Source organism: Solanum pennellii, chromosome 3, assembly GCF_001406875.1.
Source record: "Solanum pennellii chromosome 3, SPENNV200".
Taxonomy (NCBI): domain Eukaryota; kingdom Viridiplantae; phylum Streptophyta; class Magnoliopsida; order Solanales; family Solanaceae; genus Solanum; species Solanum pennellii.
The window spans coordinates 1,070,450-1,086,166 of NC_028639.1; the positions used below are offsets into that span (position 1 = coordinate 1,070,450).

At 30.3% G+C, this 15,717-nt stretch overlaps 2 protein-coding genes across 2 annotated transcripts; one reads left to right on the plus strand and one right to left on the minus strand.

Annotated features, from left to right (window-relative positions):
* Positions 1-5,576: 5,576 nt before the first annotated feature.
* Positions 5,577-12,973, plus strand: LOC107015020. The gene is made up of 10 exons (XM_027915702.1): positions 5,577-6,812; positions 7,236-7,442; positions 8,126-8,374; positions 8,489-8,699; positions 8,798-8,907; positions 8,999-9,198; positions 10,721-10,824; positions 11,607-11,794; positions 11,921-12,120; positions 12,423-12,973. The coding sequence occupies exons 1-10, from the start codon at positions 6,770-6,772 to the stop codon at positions 12,648-12,650; spliced, it is 1,740 nt and encodes a 579-aa protein (XP_027771503.1). The 5' UTR covers positions 5,577-6,769; the 3' UTR covers positions 12,651-12,973.
* Positions 12,974-14,863: 1,890 nt separating this feature from the next.
* LOC107013722 (1,4-dihydroxy-2-naphthoyl-CoA thioesterase 1-like) lies at positions 14,864-15,684 on the minus strand. The gene has a single exon (XM_015213596.2). The coding sequence runs from the start codon at positions 15,631-15,633 to the stop codon at positions 15,154-15,156; it is 480 nt and encodes a 159-aa protein (XP_015069082.1). The 5' UTR covers positions 15,634-15,684; the 3' UTR covers positions 14,864-15,153.
* Positions 15,685-15,717: the final 33 nt, after the last annotated feature.

The following is a 15,717-nucleotide window of genomic DNA, read 5'->3' on the forward strand; positions in this document are numbered from 1 at the left end:
AGAATATATATCCAATTTCATTCCTACAATATGAAAATAGATAAATTATTTTTATTAGAATTTTGACTCAAATAAAATTATAAAAGGACATCTTTCAATTGTCAAAAATTAAAAGAAGAAGAATGTAATTAAAATTTATCTCTCAATAATTGTTTTGTCATAAAATAGAAACTGTCTCACTTATTATGATATGAAACTTTTATATAATTATTGCACCGACACCCGCAGGAGCACGATAACTTTTTCGTATTATTTCGTTTCAATTTATGTGTTATATATATATTTTTTAATATCTAAAAAAAACTAATCATTTTATAGTTATGATAATTTTCTTTTTATGAAATGATAATATAGTAATACAAATTTTTATTACTATAATTGAATGGTAAATATTTTTTCATTCTTAATTAATTAAAAATTTTATATTTAAACTCTAAGTAGACAATCACATTTATTTAAAAATCCTGTTAATATGAGATATTCGACATGAATCTTAATTCAGTGCCTATGTTTGAAAATTAAAATGTAGGATTTGAAATTTTAACTTATATTCTAAAAAGATGAATTTTGAACTTTCGAAACTACTAAGTCAATTTATATTCTTATGTTTAGAGGATTTAAAATATCTCTATATATATATATATGTACGCGTCAAAATATTAATAAAATTATCTTATATATACGATATTATTAAAAAGATTTACGTAAACACCATTAAACCCTAAATTTGTCCCAGCATATATAGAAACAAGCAACTAACATGGCCTTCAAATATTGTTTCTTTCTTTTTGTGGACATGAGTGTTTGTTAGGTCAATTCTTAGGTTTTCTAATATTAGCCTTTTTGTTGTCCTACCATAACAATGAAGGACTCTAATATTTTTACAAGTATCCTTAATTCCTTAATTTTAAGTTTTAGTCGGAAGATTTTCGCTCAATATTTGATATTCATATTTAAAAATAATTTAATTTAAATTTAAATTAAAAAGTTTTCACGGGCAATAAAATCACTCCGGTAATTAAAGTATATATACTTATACTCTTGTATACATCCAATATCACACACAGATTATGAGTACAATAACAATTTTTTACAGAAAAAATTAAGCATTTTGTGATGATCGTCCATCATGTCGTCATGTCACTTATCATAATTTTTGTCCATGATGATAAAGAGGATAACATTTTTCATGAGAAATTTTTACAGAAAAAATTAAGTATTTTGTGATGATCGTCCGTTATCTCGTCATGTCACTTAGAATTAAGCGTCACTTATCATATTTTTTATCCATAATATAAAGGAGAATAACATTTATGAGAGGATACTAGAAGAAGGGAGTAGCATTCAAACACAATAATAATGTCATCTAAGAAAAAAGAATATTTTTGCTTAGACACACAATTAGCTTCAACTTGAAAAAGTTGGTGGCTAGTAGGAAACAATAACAAACATATCGATCTAATCGTTACTCAATATACTTTACTTTTAAATTGTAAAGATAACTTTTTATAATTAAATATAAAGAGTCTATAAATAATTTATTAAACTCGTTGTCTAAGTGCTATTTGGATTGATTTATTTTAAGTGTTTTTAAATTAAAATAACTTTTAAGCAGTTTTGAAGTGTTTGAATCAAATTAAAAAGTGTTGATACAAACACGTAATTTAAAGCTAAAATAATAAAAATAAACCAATAAATCTATCTTAATTATATTGTTTTCTACGAACTTTGAAAGATAATTATTAAATTATTAGATGTTTAAAGAGATTTACATATCTAAGCAACAAAAAGTAAACTAATTTTTTTTTGTTCCAATTCAATGAACTCAAATAATATATTAGTTTATTGGCTGTCTGAAACTATATGTTAATTACTTTAATCAATAAATAATTTTGTGTAAAAAATGGAAGGAGGATAACACAAATAGAAATAAATAAATTCTTCTAATGTTCTGTAATGATAAATAAATTGTCTTAATACTTTACATTTTCTTTGTTAAAATGTATACATCACGACTCATATTTTTCAGAGAATATTATACATGGCAAAAATAGACATCTGTCCTAAAAACTAGTAATTAGAATAATGATTATTATTATTTTTTTGTTTCTATATTTCAAGAGGTCAAAATAAACTTGAATCTTGAATCTGGCTGTCCACCAAACATATTTGTTTATTTTCCAATTCTTTGTGCTGGCAAAATGAAAAATTATTTTATATTATGATGTCTATTTTATAGATTCCTTTTTTGACATTTTTGAAGATACAAACCTATTAATAATAATATATTTAATGTATCTTATAAATGGAGATTAAAAAAATATGTAAAACATATGTATGTAGTAATGCATATCTTATCTTTATTATTGTAAGGCAAAATATGCTATTAACTGAGGGTTCATTGAGTAAAAGGAAATATTTTCAAAGTAAAATTACAAAAAAAACAATATAATAATAAGATACAAAATAAATGAAACAAAATATATAGTAATACAAATGAAATATATATTAAACTTTAAATTTGGCTTCAGATTTTAACTTTGACTTCTAATTTTCATAATGCACAAACACCACTTTAACTATCCAACTTTTAAATAAACAAACACATGAGTCCTACATGGCAAAATACAGGTAGGACAAAAAATGACACGTAGGACATGTGTGTTTATTTGTTCAACTTTATACAAGTTTATGTGTCTACTTGTGCACACCCAAAGTTGAAGGATATAATTGTGATTCGAAGCCAAGTTAAAAGGCATATTTATGTATTATGCCAATACAAATCGAAGAATAAGAGGATTTATGTGCGACTACTATATAATACTATTAATAAGGAAAAAAGATAGGAAGAGGCTAGCCCCCGACATTATTCCATCGATAATATTCAGTTATTTACTAACCTATTATACTAAATTTTTATTTTCGAGTCTATTTATATAAACTTATTACTCAATGACTTAAAGCTGAATAATATCATAGTCCGTAAAATTAAGATCCATCTTTTTTTATCCTGATGAAATGAAAAGAATATAAAAGAAACATAGTTTTCAGGCTAATTAAGTGGGAATCGAATAAAATACAAGATTTATAAAATAAAAAAATTCTTTAAAAGGAAAGATATATAAAAATAAAATAATCTTTTTTATAGGATTAATTTTTTATATTTAAATTGTTTTAGGAATATAAATTGTATTTCCTTTTTTCTTCTTTAAAATGTCCACATTGTTTGAAAACTTTACATTAAGACAATGACTTTATTGCATTATATTGACTACGAAAAATACTTTCATAGAAATGGAAAGATCTCCAAATGACCAAATACAATGACAAAAATTATTTGACTAAAATAAATTAGATCATTTATTTTATTGGGATAATGTAAGATATTTAATTTATTTTTTGTAAAGTGAAAAATATACCAACAAAAAATTTAATTTTAATACTATATTCTCTAACAAAATGATCCTTATGCTTTATTTCAACTAATTTTTTTTTAAAAAGTCACTTTTATTTATTGTTCATTTTTGGGACCCTTAAAAAGGACAACCTTTTTCTCTTCATATTAATTTATTTGTTTCCTTTTATGGTTAATAATTATTTGGTCCATTTTTTCTACCTTCTTTAATTTCCTTCTATAATATTGATAATAGTGATTATTTTTCATTAATATGTGGGCACATATCAAACAAAGTTTGAAAGATTTGGTGACTTTTTCCTGTTTTAGGCCTTGCTAATTTATGGTCACATTTGCTAATATGTTAGACTTATTATGTAAAAATTATATTTTTATAAGACGGACGTCAAATTAATGAATATAAGATATAGTTAATAATACACATTTTATTTATTGGTCATAGTTAGATGTGTGTATTTTCACTTTGGATTAAATATTTTTTTTTTGAGGAGTAAATATTTGATTTATATGATAGATATATCTTTACAACAATAATAATGTATCTAATGTAATTTCACAAATGAAGTTTGAATATGGTAGGATACGTCCAGAATTTGTTGCTACCTTTGTGGGATAAAAAAAATCATTTTCGATAAACGTTCAGCTCAAACAAAATATTCTCGAAGCAGACATATCCTAGTTAATTAAAATTATTGATGATGTCAAATATAGTAGTTTTATGATTTTGCGTTTTTACCTGTCATTGATATTACTAATCTAAATTTGCGTCTTATAATGTCTATTAAAAAAAAGGAAACACTTGACACTAGTTATTCATAAAGAGATTAACTTAGAGTCCATTTGACTTAACCGATTAAAAATAGTTGAAATTATTCAAGTTTAAATGTTAAAAATTAAATATTTATAAATAAATAAATACAAATTTAAATAGGAATTGAAATTAATTATAAATACCTTTTAACTCCATGACAAGCTAAACTTACAAGTTAAATAAAGTGTGAGTGAAAAAAAACATTGTTAATTACGTGATTAATAAGCTAAACTGTCACCTAACAACACTTAATTATGTTAACAACAATGTCAAAATCGTTAATCACTCCGCCCTTTATACCTTGTTTGGTTTGGTTGTTACAAAATTATATATCCTAAATTATTGTTTTAATAAATACAAGTACAACATTTCAATATATTATATTGTTTTACTTTATTACATAATATGAAAGATGAATATATTGAAATGAAGGTAAAATATTGAGCTTATCGTAATTTTTTTAATCTTAAATAATAAAATATCTAGATGGTAAGTAAAGACTAAATGAGAAAAAAAAGAAGTGAAGTAACGTCACAATTATATTAAATCAATCGTTGCATAAAATATCGATATACAATGATAATTTATTAAGGAAAATTATTTGGATGAATGTCTTTTGATAAATAAATACTGATTTTATTATCATTTATAGCAATTATATGTTAAATATGTAATTTGCATTAAAAGTAAATTAAGTATGCAATATATATGTATAATAACTGTTTTTAAAAATATATTATGTTTGTTTGATAAGAAGTTGACACATTATATTATGAGTGTATTAATTAAAATGTGTGATAATGTATTATTTATCAGTAAAACTTGTATTACATATGAATGATAAATTGTTCTTTGTAAATTAAAAGTGTATTATAAATGTATTAAAAGTGATCAAGTGTAAAAAAATGTTATTGCTATAAATGATAAATATTTTTCATTTATTGTATATTTATGTAGATTTCCCATTTATTAATACAATACAATAAAATTTAAATAGCAATAATTACAACAAATATCATATTTAAGTATAATACATAAACTGACGCTCAACTTACCTCAACGGATAAATAAACATTCTAAATTTAAGTATGCACCTCAATATTGTATATCAACTAACAAAATGATCTTTACACACTTTTAAAAGTTACGCGCCACATCAATATTGTATGTTCACGAAACACTAAAAAAATAAAAAAATTTAATTATCGACTAACGATAAGTTAATGTGCTTACTTGCCAGCTAACGTTAAGTTCGAGTTTTGATGATATATTATGTATTTAGCGGCCAAAAACAAGCTGTCCATCCCGTTATGACGCGCACATGGCGCATGAGAGCACTCATCAATTATATATATAGAACAGTATAAATAACACTAAAATTTGCAGAAAATATCTTCAATAAAAATGGAAAATATGAAAAAATATATATTAATTACTGGTAAACTGTGATCTGAGATTTGATAGGTTTCACTAAACCCTAGAAATCATTTCTCAATTTCAGAGTCATTTGTAATTTATTGCTATTGCAATTTTGTATATTTAAGTTTGTTTTAAAAAAACCAATTTTGAGTGGTTGGGTTGAATTGTATGTATGTATATATAGTTTGTATTGTTTCTGGTTTTGGGTTGTTTTGTATTTCAGATGAAGAAGCAGCAAATTCTTCATCTTAACTTGCTTTGTATTTTTTAGTATTTAAGAACGTATTGATAGTTTTGGTGAAGTGGGTTGTTGTTATTAGATCGATATATAAGCAGGAGGGGATTGATTGTAACTCTATAGATCGTTTGGTTAATTGGGTATCCTTTTTCTTGTGAATTTTTTGAAAAATTAGATTGGCATTGCCAGATTTGTTTTGAGCTGATTTTGTTGAAGTGTTTGGAGTTTTGGAGGTGAATTTAGTGCATTTTTTAAAATTAGATTGACATTACGAGATTCGCGTAGTGAGGAGAAGTTTCTGGTGTTTTGAGCTGATTTTGTTGGTTGTTCGAAATTTGGAGGTGAATTTGGTGTATTTGTATTTGATTGGCGTTGCTAGATTCGGTGTAGTAAGAAGTTTTCTGGCTTTCTGAGCTGATTTTGTTGAAGTGTTCAAAATTTGGAGCATTTTCTTATTAGATTGGCATTACTAGTTTCATGTAGTGAAAGGTTTCTGGTGTTTTTTGAGCTGATTTTGTTGAAGTGTTTTCAAATTTGGAGGTGAATTTGGTGCCTTTCTTTTTTATTAGATTGGCATTGCCAGATTCGTTTAGTGCGGAGAAGTTTCTGGTGTTTTTGAGCTGATTTTGTTTGAGTGTTTGAAATTTGGAGGTGAATTTAGTGAAAAGATTCAAATTTGGAGCAACTTTTATTAGATTGGCATTACAAGATTCGTGTAGTGAGACGTTTTCTGGAGTTTTTGAGCTGATTTTGTTGAATTGTTCCAAATTAGAATGTGAAATTCAGTGAAAAGTTTCAAACTTTAAGAAATAAAGTGACACTTTTTTGATGTGGATGAGTGGAGGGGGGCAATGAGAGGTGAAGTTTTAGGATTGAGGGGACAACAATGACTACAGGGTCATTGGGTCTTCGTTCTTCAGGAAGTTATGGTTCTTTGCAACAACAACTATTNACAGAAGATGGATAATGTGATATGTTATATACTATTAGAGATATTCAAAATATATGTACAATTGATATTGGACATCAAGATGATCCATATTAACTAAGGTAATAAAATCAAAATATTTTTTTTTGACATACGAGATCAACATGTGATTATTTATCCTATCATATGTAGAGGATGTACAAGATTCGTGTAGTGAGAAGTTTTCTGGAGTTTTTGAGCTGCTTTTGTTGAATTGTTCCAAATTAGAATGTGAAATTTAGTGAAAAGTTTCATACTTTAAGAAATAAAGTGACACTTTTTTGATGTGGATGAGTGGAGGGGGGCAATGAGAGGTGAAGTTCTACGATTGAGGGGACAACATTGACTACAGGGTCATTGGGTCTTCGTTCTTCAGGAAGTTATGGTTCTTTGCAACAACAACTATTTCAGAATAGTTCATCACCAATCCAAACAACACCCCCTATTCCAAGAAAACCCCCAAAATTGTTTAAGGAGAAAGAGGGATTGTTTCTCTGGATCTGCAAATTCGCCCCTCGAAAGAATGTTGGGATGTTGCTACTCTGTGTTGTTTCTGCTGCAGCTTTTCTGTGGGTCTTGTATGTTGGCAAAGGTTTGGTCTCTACACTTCTGTACATTTGTCACTTTTTTTTGAGATGTGTCACATTGTTAGGTCTTTTGGCTCCAACTTTTAGTTTAAAGTCGTGTAGTATCCATAATTCCATTCTAGATCATGTCAAATCTTTATGCAAACCAGAGCTTTAGCTATAGTTTGGTGTTCATGCACTTTCAAATACTAAGATAGAGAATTGCTTATTAAGTAGTAATACAAAATTAAAAATCTTATTTTTGTTATTTCTTAGAGTTTATCGGATACATGAAGGTAAGGATAAGGTCTGCTTACACACCACCCTCCCAGGGACCCACTTGTGGGATTACTCTGTGTACGTTGTTGTTGTCATTTCTTTGAGTTAATGTCATAAGAGCTTTTGATAGGCTCTTATGTGGTGTTATCTGATGGTTATAGTGTTCTAGTTTTGGTAAATATTAATTGGTTGCCTTGCATTTGTTTGTATTTCCGACATTTTTTTAATGAGGAAATTTTCCTGATTTTGGCTAGTTTTCACTGAAGATTCTCAATGAACACCGGTATAATTAAGTTTCTGCTTCTGTTATTAAAGGAATGCTTTTCATTCGGCCGTTCCATATGTTGGTGCTTGTACATTTCCTAGATTTTCATCCCTCAAATCTGCTTTTCTGCCTTCTGCAATGACCAAGTTTTCAACTCATTTTCAGGTGAAGTTGCCGCAGAACAAAGTAATAGGATGTTTGCTCCAGAAACTGTACATAAATATATTTTTAGGGGTATTGAGTCTATACAAAAAAATAATGTTGGCCGAAGTGTGTCAATTGTCCAACCTCCTCCTCCTCCCCCTCTTCTTCCTCCTGTATATTTCAAAGGATACACTCTTCCCCCTGGAAATCCATGTGAAGGCTTCACGTTGCCACCCCCGCCAGCAGATAAGAAGAGGACTGGACCACGGCGTAAGTTTAAAAGTCTCGTAATACCCTGAAATTTTTCTCCTTTGAATAGATTGAAGGTCAGAAATATGGTTACTAAATGCTGAACCTCAGTTTTCTTTTTCTTTTGTTTTTCAGCATGTCCGGTGTGCTACCTTCCTGTTGAACAAGCTATTGCATTAATGCCTGATGCACCATCCTTTTCTCCTGGTGTTAGCAATTTGACTTACATCCATGAAGAAAATCAGAGTAAAGCCGATTTTGGAGGTTCAGATTTCGGCGGATATCCTTCGCTGTTTCAGAGGAATGATTCTTATGACATAAGAGAGTCCATGAGGGTGCATTGTGGGTATGATATTATCTCTACTTGATAAAGATTACTGCAATTTTCACAAGATCCTCTATTTTACCATATTTTATATTTTCCATTCCACATCCAATTGACAGTTTTGTCAGAGGAGTCAGGCCTGGACATCAGACAGGTTTTGACATTGATGATTCTGACCTTCTTGAGATGGAATCTTGTCAAGGTGTCGTGGTGGCATCTGCAATATTTGGTATTAATCTTTCAGTTCACTCATTGTTACATTTTCATCTTGTATCTGGTGGACTTTAGTTTTAAGTTTTAACAAATATATTCTTGATAAGGGGCTTTTGATTTGATACGGCAACCAAAGAATACCAGTGAATATGCAAAGAAAAATGCCTGCTTCTATATGTTCGTGGATGAGCAAACAGAAGCATTTTTGAGAAATTCAAGTGAGCTGAATAGTAGCATGAGAATTGGTTTATGGAGAATTGTTGTTGTTCATAACCTACCTTATGGTGATCCAAGGCGAAATGGAAAGGTAAACGTTCATAATGTGGCATTGCCTATTTAATAAGAGTTTGATTTTTGCACGCATAACCAACAGAGGATGTGTATATATGGATGCATTCGAACTTTTTTTGTCAAATAGATGGCAAAGTAACAACACTAGGAGTGGGTAACTGCGAGTTCTTAAACCTTCTACATCTATGCAGTCAAGTATTAAGACCTTTTCTCTGAGTTGCTCAAAATAAATGTATACAATCATATTAAATGTTTATTTTTGAAAAATATTTTGAAGAGAACGGATTCAATTAAAAGGAAGTGGGAGTTCACGATAACCTTGAACTCGTCATGGCAGAGTTATGGTTATTAGAAGAATTCATTGCACATTTGCAACTACAATCTAGTTAACTGAACTGCTTTTTGCATACAATTTGTTTCTATAAACATCTCTGAACTTAATTATATGAAGGATGAGTTCCTGTAATTCAAGCTTTCTAATAAGTGCATCTCTTCTACGGTTCTACCTCCTTATCCTTTAGCCAATGCTATGTCCATGGGATAGCCGATATCTTTTCCTACTTAGATGTGAAGTTTGAATCCTTATCCAACTTTCTGCTTAAATGGAAACTTTTGCAAGTCGGCAGTCTGAAAAGGCTCTTGGGCATTTTTGTTACCTTCCTAAAAGAAAAGAAAAATCTAAACAGTCTCTTGGTTCAATTCTAGATGGGTCTATATAAAATATCTAGAGTTCCATTATCTACTGTAGTGAGCAAGCACAAAGTGCATTCGTCTTCAAGGTTTTCTCAAATCTTATTTGATGCACATACTATTCATATTCTAGATACAGAAGACATTTTAGCTTTTGCTTTCGCTGTGCCTTTATGATATTGATATCTTTTCTAATTTCTTTCCTAGTTTTCATTACCTTATGGAGAAAGAGACTATATAATGATTTAATAAGTTACTTTAGCAATCTAAACGTCTCCTCGTTTATCATAGTTTTGATCTACAATTCTGGAACTTGTCTTTGTATTCTGTATTTTATCACTTCTTGGCACTACTAAAAAGAAAAGATAAATATTACGGTAGTCTTTTCTTTATCTATGCATTAGGAATTACCTTCTCTGCTTAATGTGAAGAGCAGCAGGATCACTAATACTCTTCCCCAACCAAATTCAGTGTTTGAGCTCAACTCTTATCCTGGACTCCACAAGTTCTTTTATATCCATTCTTCATTCGATAGGGGATTCTTTTGTCTTGTTTGTATCTGCATGTCAGTCTTCTAGTAGGGAAGCTTTGTGCATTTCTACTTGGATTAGAGTAACAAATCTATCCTGCTTTTCACTGCCTTTCATTTGGAACTTGCTGTTGTTTTTGTATATCTGTCCCATTTTTAGCTATTTGGTACAATCAGTATTTTGCGGTGCTGTGTATATGATCATGACACAGTTATCTGTTTTGGATAGCAAATTTACTGTGTGGAAAACAAATCATTCACATGTTTAGCTGAGTGATCGTATAGAAGACTCTTTGACATATGTTTGTTGCCACTGCAGGTCCCAAAGCTTCTACTCCACAGGCTTTTTCCTAATGCTCGTTATTCTCTATGGATTGATGGAAAACTTGAGCTTGTCGTGGATCCATATCAAATACTTGAAAGGTACATCTTATTCCCATTCCACTTGCCCTATATGCAAAACAAAAAAATCATAGTTGGCCTCCATTTCCCCTTCTATGGGTTGGCTTCAGTCTCTTGACTAAAGACACCGGGTTTCTCCTTTAAACTTAAGTGATACTGATACATCTGAGTATATGGCCTTCTAGTAGATATAAGTTATGTTCCTTTTTAGAAAGAAATAAAAACAGAATCATGTTTCCCGCAAGTTTTGGGACGTGTTCCCTAAAGTTCTCTAACCAAAGTTGACATAAGAAGAATATAAAGCATCTTGTGCTGGCCCGGACTGAGTGGTTCTTATTCGAAGTAGCATTTGCATGTTTGTTTTATGAAAGAAAAATGGTTTTGTTAGTATAGCCTTCGCCTGCTTAAGCAACATGTCAACAGAAAAAGAAGAATATAGATGCCGGTGGAGTCTACATTATTGGAGATGGTTGTTACTGCCCCATATTTGGAAACTCTTAGAATTGTTAGTCTGACCCTTTGTACCAAATATTTGGGGTCCTCCAAGAAGAACTTTTCAATCTACAGCACCTTACAAATATGAGTAACTTGTGCATGAACATAGCTCGTTGTTGTATAACAGTGTGTAATGCCCAGAGTGTGAATGGGCCGGCTTTGACCTATTTATCAGTGGTAACTATTGTAAGGGAATTCCTTCAGCTTAATGGTCATAAAAGTTCAGAAATGTTGCATGTTGGCTTGTTGATAGCGATTTGCTTTTACTGTTCTTCACAAGTTGATTTGCTGAAGTATTTCAATGACAGGTTCTTGTGGAGAAAAAATGCAAGCTTTGCTATATCAAGGCACTACAAGCGTTTTGATGTTTTTGTAGAAGCAGAAGCTAATAAGGCAGCTGCGAAGTTTGATAATGCTTCCATCGACTTCCAGGTTGAATTCTATAAAAAGGAAGGACTTACTCCTTATTCCCGGGCTAAACTTCCTATTACAAGTGGTAAGTGTGTGATTATCTTTTTTCTCATCTTTGTTACGTTCTTCTTGTTATTCCTCCCCACTCACCAGCATAATGTAGCCACCGATTTCAGTTTGATAACCATGTTAACATACTATTCATATGCAGATGTCCCTGAGGGATGTGTAATAATAAGGGAGCACATTCCGATCTCCAATCTCTTTACTTGTCTTTGGTTTAATGAAGTGGACCGTTTTACTCCAAGGGACCAAATAAGCTTTGCCATTGTAAGAGATAAGATCATGTCAAAGACAAATTGGACTGTGAATATGTTCTTAGACTGCGAACGGCGTAACTTTGTGATTCAGGTGATCTTCATATCTTTTACCATCTGGACTTTCGGTTCAAAAATAAAACAGAGAACAGCCTTCATGCACTTGATCACTTGAAGATTTGCGCAAAAAAAGTTCATTTTATGCTAATGCTTGCGCCTGATATGATTCAAGTAGAAGAACACGCAATACGTAATTGCTATCACCGTTCCACATAGTTGAATTAGATGAATTAATAGTAAAAGCTACTTGTCAAGATGAGCTTTTTGATGTACTTCCTGCATGCTTTATAACAAACTATGTAAATGCTTATTTCTGATTTCTTTTGCTATCTGCAGGGGTATCACAGAAACATTCTTGGGCGCCTGACTCCACCTCGTGCAAGTATAATCGTTCATCCTCCACCTCCTGTAATTCTTGAAACCCGGCATACCTCACCATCTGTTCCAACATCAACTGTCATAACCACTCCAATCAAAAAGATTCCCACGAAGCGTGGGAGAGAGAGGAAATCCAAGCGTCATAGAAAAGTCATTGCTGGAAATAGAGATCCTAATTTCAATTGAAAATTTTGATGTGAGCACAAATTATTTTATTTTCCTTCCCTGTTTTCAGTATATCAAATCGCGGGGTTAGGAACTGTGAAAGATGAATGTTAGCTGTTGTTTCCCAAAAAAGAAAAGGTCAGTATTCAAGTTCTTCATAAGATTCTTTAGAAAGTGTCAATTTTGTTTAATTTTTTGTTGTATATATTGGAGCCTTAGTATGTATTGTCATAGCAATTTTACACTGCAAATTGCCTTCTCTAATCACTAGCTTCATGTACTGTTTCTTCTCATAGAAATGTTGATTCTGAAGCAAAGATGAAATTCGATTTCCTTTATACTGATGTCAGTTGTGTTGTTATAAGTAATTTTCGCGAGTGGCAATTTCTGTTTGACAAATCAATTTGCAATGCTACTGGCCGTGGGTCTACCAGAAACAACCTCTCTATCTGTCAAGGGTAGAGATAAGATCTCCATATATATAAATGGATTATACATATGTTCTATTATATATTAGCCAACTATTTTTAGTTTAAACTACTGAGTGGATAATATTATTAATTCTTAAAAAAGACAAATTCTTTTGGCTTTTCACAAATTTGACCAAAATAGAATATGGTTTGGGTTCATTGAACAAATAAGACAACATGCTAAGATTCTAGTGTTGATTTGTCATATCAAGACTATTATGAGCTTCACATGGATATATGGCCTATGTTGTTGATTGATCATTGAACATATATATATTTTTTCTAATTTGAAGCACCAAATTTGCAAATTTTATTTGTAACTTTTTATTAAGAAATTAAATAAGTTCAGTTGAACTCGTTACTTTCTTATCGATTCATAAATGCATATACAAAATATTATAGACTCGACTATGTTAAAAGCCCAACAACAACTTCTTCAAAAATTAATTGGAGGCAAAAGTGGTGGTGCAGCACCACCAAAAATCACGACATTTGTGACTCTCGAGGAATTCTTATCAAGTTGGTTCTACGTAAAGATGACTCGAGATAACATCGATGCGTCACACTTTAATACCAATGAAGAAGAAGCAAATAATGGAAGTATATCAATGTTGCCTTCATCATCTGAAAAAGGTTATTGAGTACTCTTTTGAACATGTCCAAATTCCACTTATTTTTTTTTACATAATAAAGTATACACATGTAACTTCTATATCTCTAATTATCTAGTCAAAGATAAATATCATTTCTCCATCACTTCCATATAGAAAAAAAGATAGATTAGCAAAAATATATCCAGCCTAATTGTCACATTAAGTTGAATGAAAGATAGAAAAAAGACCACAAATAGTGAAAATGAGAAAGAAACATGCCACCATCCAAAAATACTGCTCCCTCCGTCCCTTTTAACGTGAGATAGTTTAATTCAAATACAAATTTAAAAAATTTAAAATTTGTGGTGTAAAATTAAATAATAGAAATTTGTATAGCTATTAATCATTTCATTAACGATAAAATAGACACTTTAAAATTAATTTGTTACTCCCTCCGTTCACTATGGTTTCTATATTATATGTCTATTTTCTTGAATCTAAATAATAAAAAGTTAAATTTTAGTGGATCGTAACAATAAAATTATTCAGTCACTTACCTATCTCTATCTCTATTTTTGTGTGCATATTTGTTAGAATGTTCAAGAAAATTAGTTATCGACAATTCTAATAACAACAAAAGCACTCTCTCACTTTTATATTTGTCATAATAATGTTCAAGAAAATTAGTTTATCGTCATTGGATATTCATAAATTCTTACTTCATGATAAATTAACTTCTTGGATTAAATTAAAGTATATTTTCTTAACATTATATCACTATGATAAAAATAATTTAATTAATTAGTTAAATGTCATTAGAATCAATATCGCTAAAGCCTTTAAAAACATATACAAAGAGTGATAATTGCAGCTAAAATTACAACAGTGTTTACATTTTATATTCGATTTGCGAGCTATTTGATATATGGAATTTATATCTCATGTGAAACAAAATTTATTTTTGTTGCTTGGATCATAACTTTATAAGGGGTGATTCTGATTGGAGAATTTTCAAATGTTAAACTTAACAACATAAGAAAAATCTTCATTTTGGAAGTCCAAGTTTTCATCGTGAACAAATTAGAAATGATTTTTTTCTTTCTAATTTACTTGATGCATTTTTAGTTAGGTATAAATTTTTAAATTTTTTTTTCTTTTATAATTTATGATCTTTAAGATAAAGTAAGAAATTGTATTAAATTTTATACCGACCAGATAATTACATAATTTGAAATAACCAAACAAACTCTAAAAGTTTCTAATTCACAACTAACAAAGCTTACTTGACTCAACTCACTTGATTGAATTCGACTCGACTAGATGCATTCAAACTTAAAGTTTATTACAAACTCAACTGACTCAAACTTTATTGCAAGATTAACTGAATTTGATTCCACTCGATCAAATCAATATAAACTCTATAACAAGATCGATTGAACTTGATTCGTTATCCAGACCTAATTATAACTTGGCATGCTTCATTATATTCATAGCAGCTTCTTTGACATTTTTAGGTAGAGGCATGTTTGTCTTGATAGTAACTCTTGATGAAGAAATCAACATTCTTTCCCCTAAAATTAAAGAATTATTTTTCCACAAATTCACTTCCCAAACATGAATTGATTTTCCAACATTGAGAGGTTTAGCCTCAGCATACACAATTTCACCAAGATTTGCACTTTTTATGTGGTGGATGCTGACGTGGACTCCAGCCACCCTATCAAATCCGGACGCCACGTAGGCACCTATGCTAGCCAGAGACTCGGCTATTAGAGCCGAGACTCCACCATGCAACACCTCAAAAGGGTTGCAACATTTTTCGGTCACTGAAAAGTAACCGAAAATTTTCTGAGGAGAAATCTCTGAAATTTCAAAATTGATGACATTAAGTGGTGCATCTAAAAGATCTTTGATTGGAATTGATTTTGCGGATGGCTCCATTTTTTTTTGTTTCCTTTGATTTTCTCTTGGATTTTTGGAAATGATGTTGGGGGTTGGAAAACAAAAATGAATTTATATAGAAAT

Excerpts from the sequence above, each read along its gene's own strand:
- LOC107015020 (XM_027915702.1), top strand. The coding sequence starts at position 6,770 with ATGACTACAGGGTCATTGGGTCTTCGTTCTTCAGGAAGTTATG. Across the intron at positions 9,199-10,720 it reads ATCCAAGGCGAAATGGAAAG|GTCCCAAAGCTTCTACTCCA; the intron begins GTAAACGTTCAT and ends TTGCCACTGCAG. Across the intron at positions 12,121-12,422 it reads GGCGTAACTTTGTGATTCAG|GGGTATCACAGAAACATTCT; the intron begins GTGATCTTCATA and ends TGCTATCTGCAG.
- LOC107013722 (XM_015213596.2), bottom strand. The coding sequence starts at position 15,633 with ATGGAGCCATCCGCAAAATCAATTCCAATCAAAGATCTTTTAGATGCA.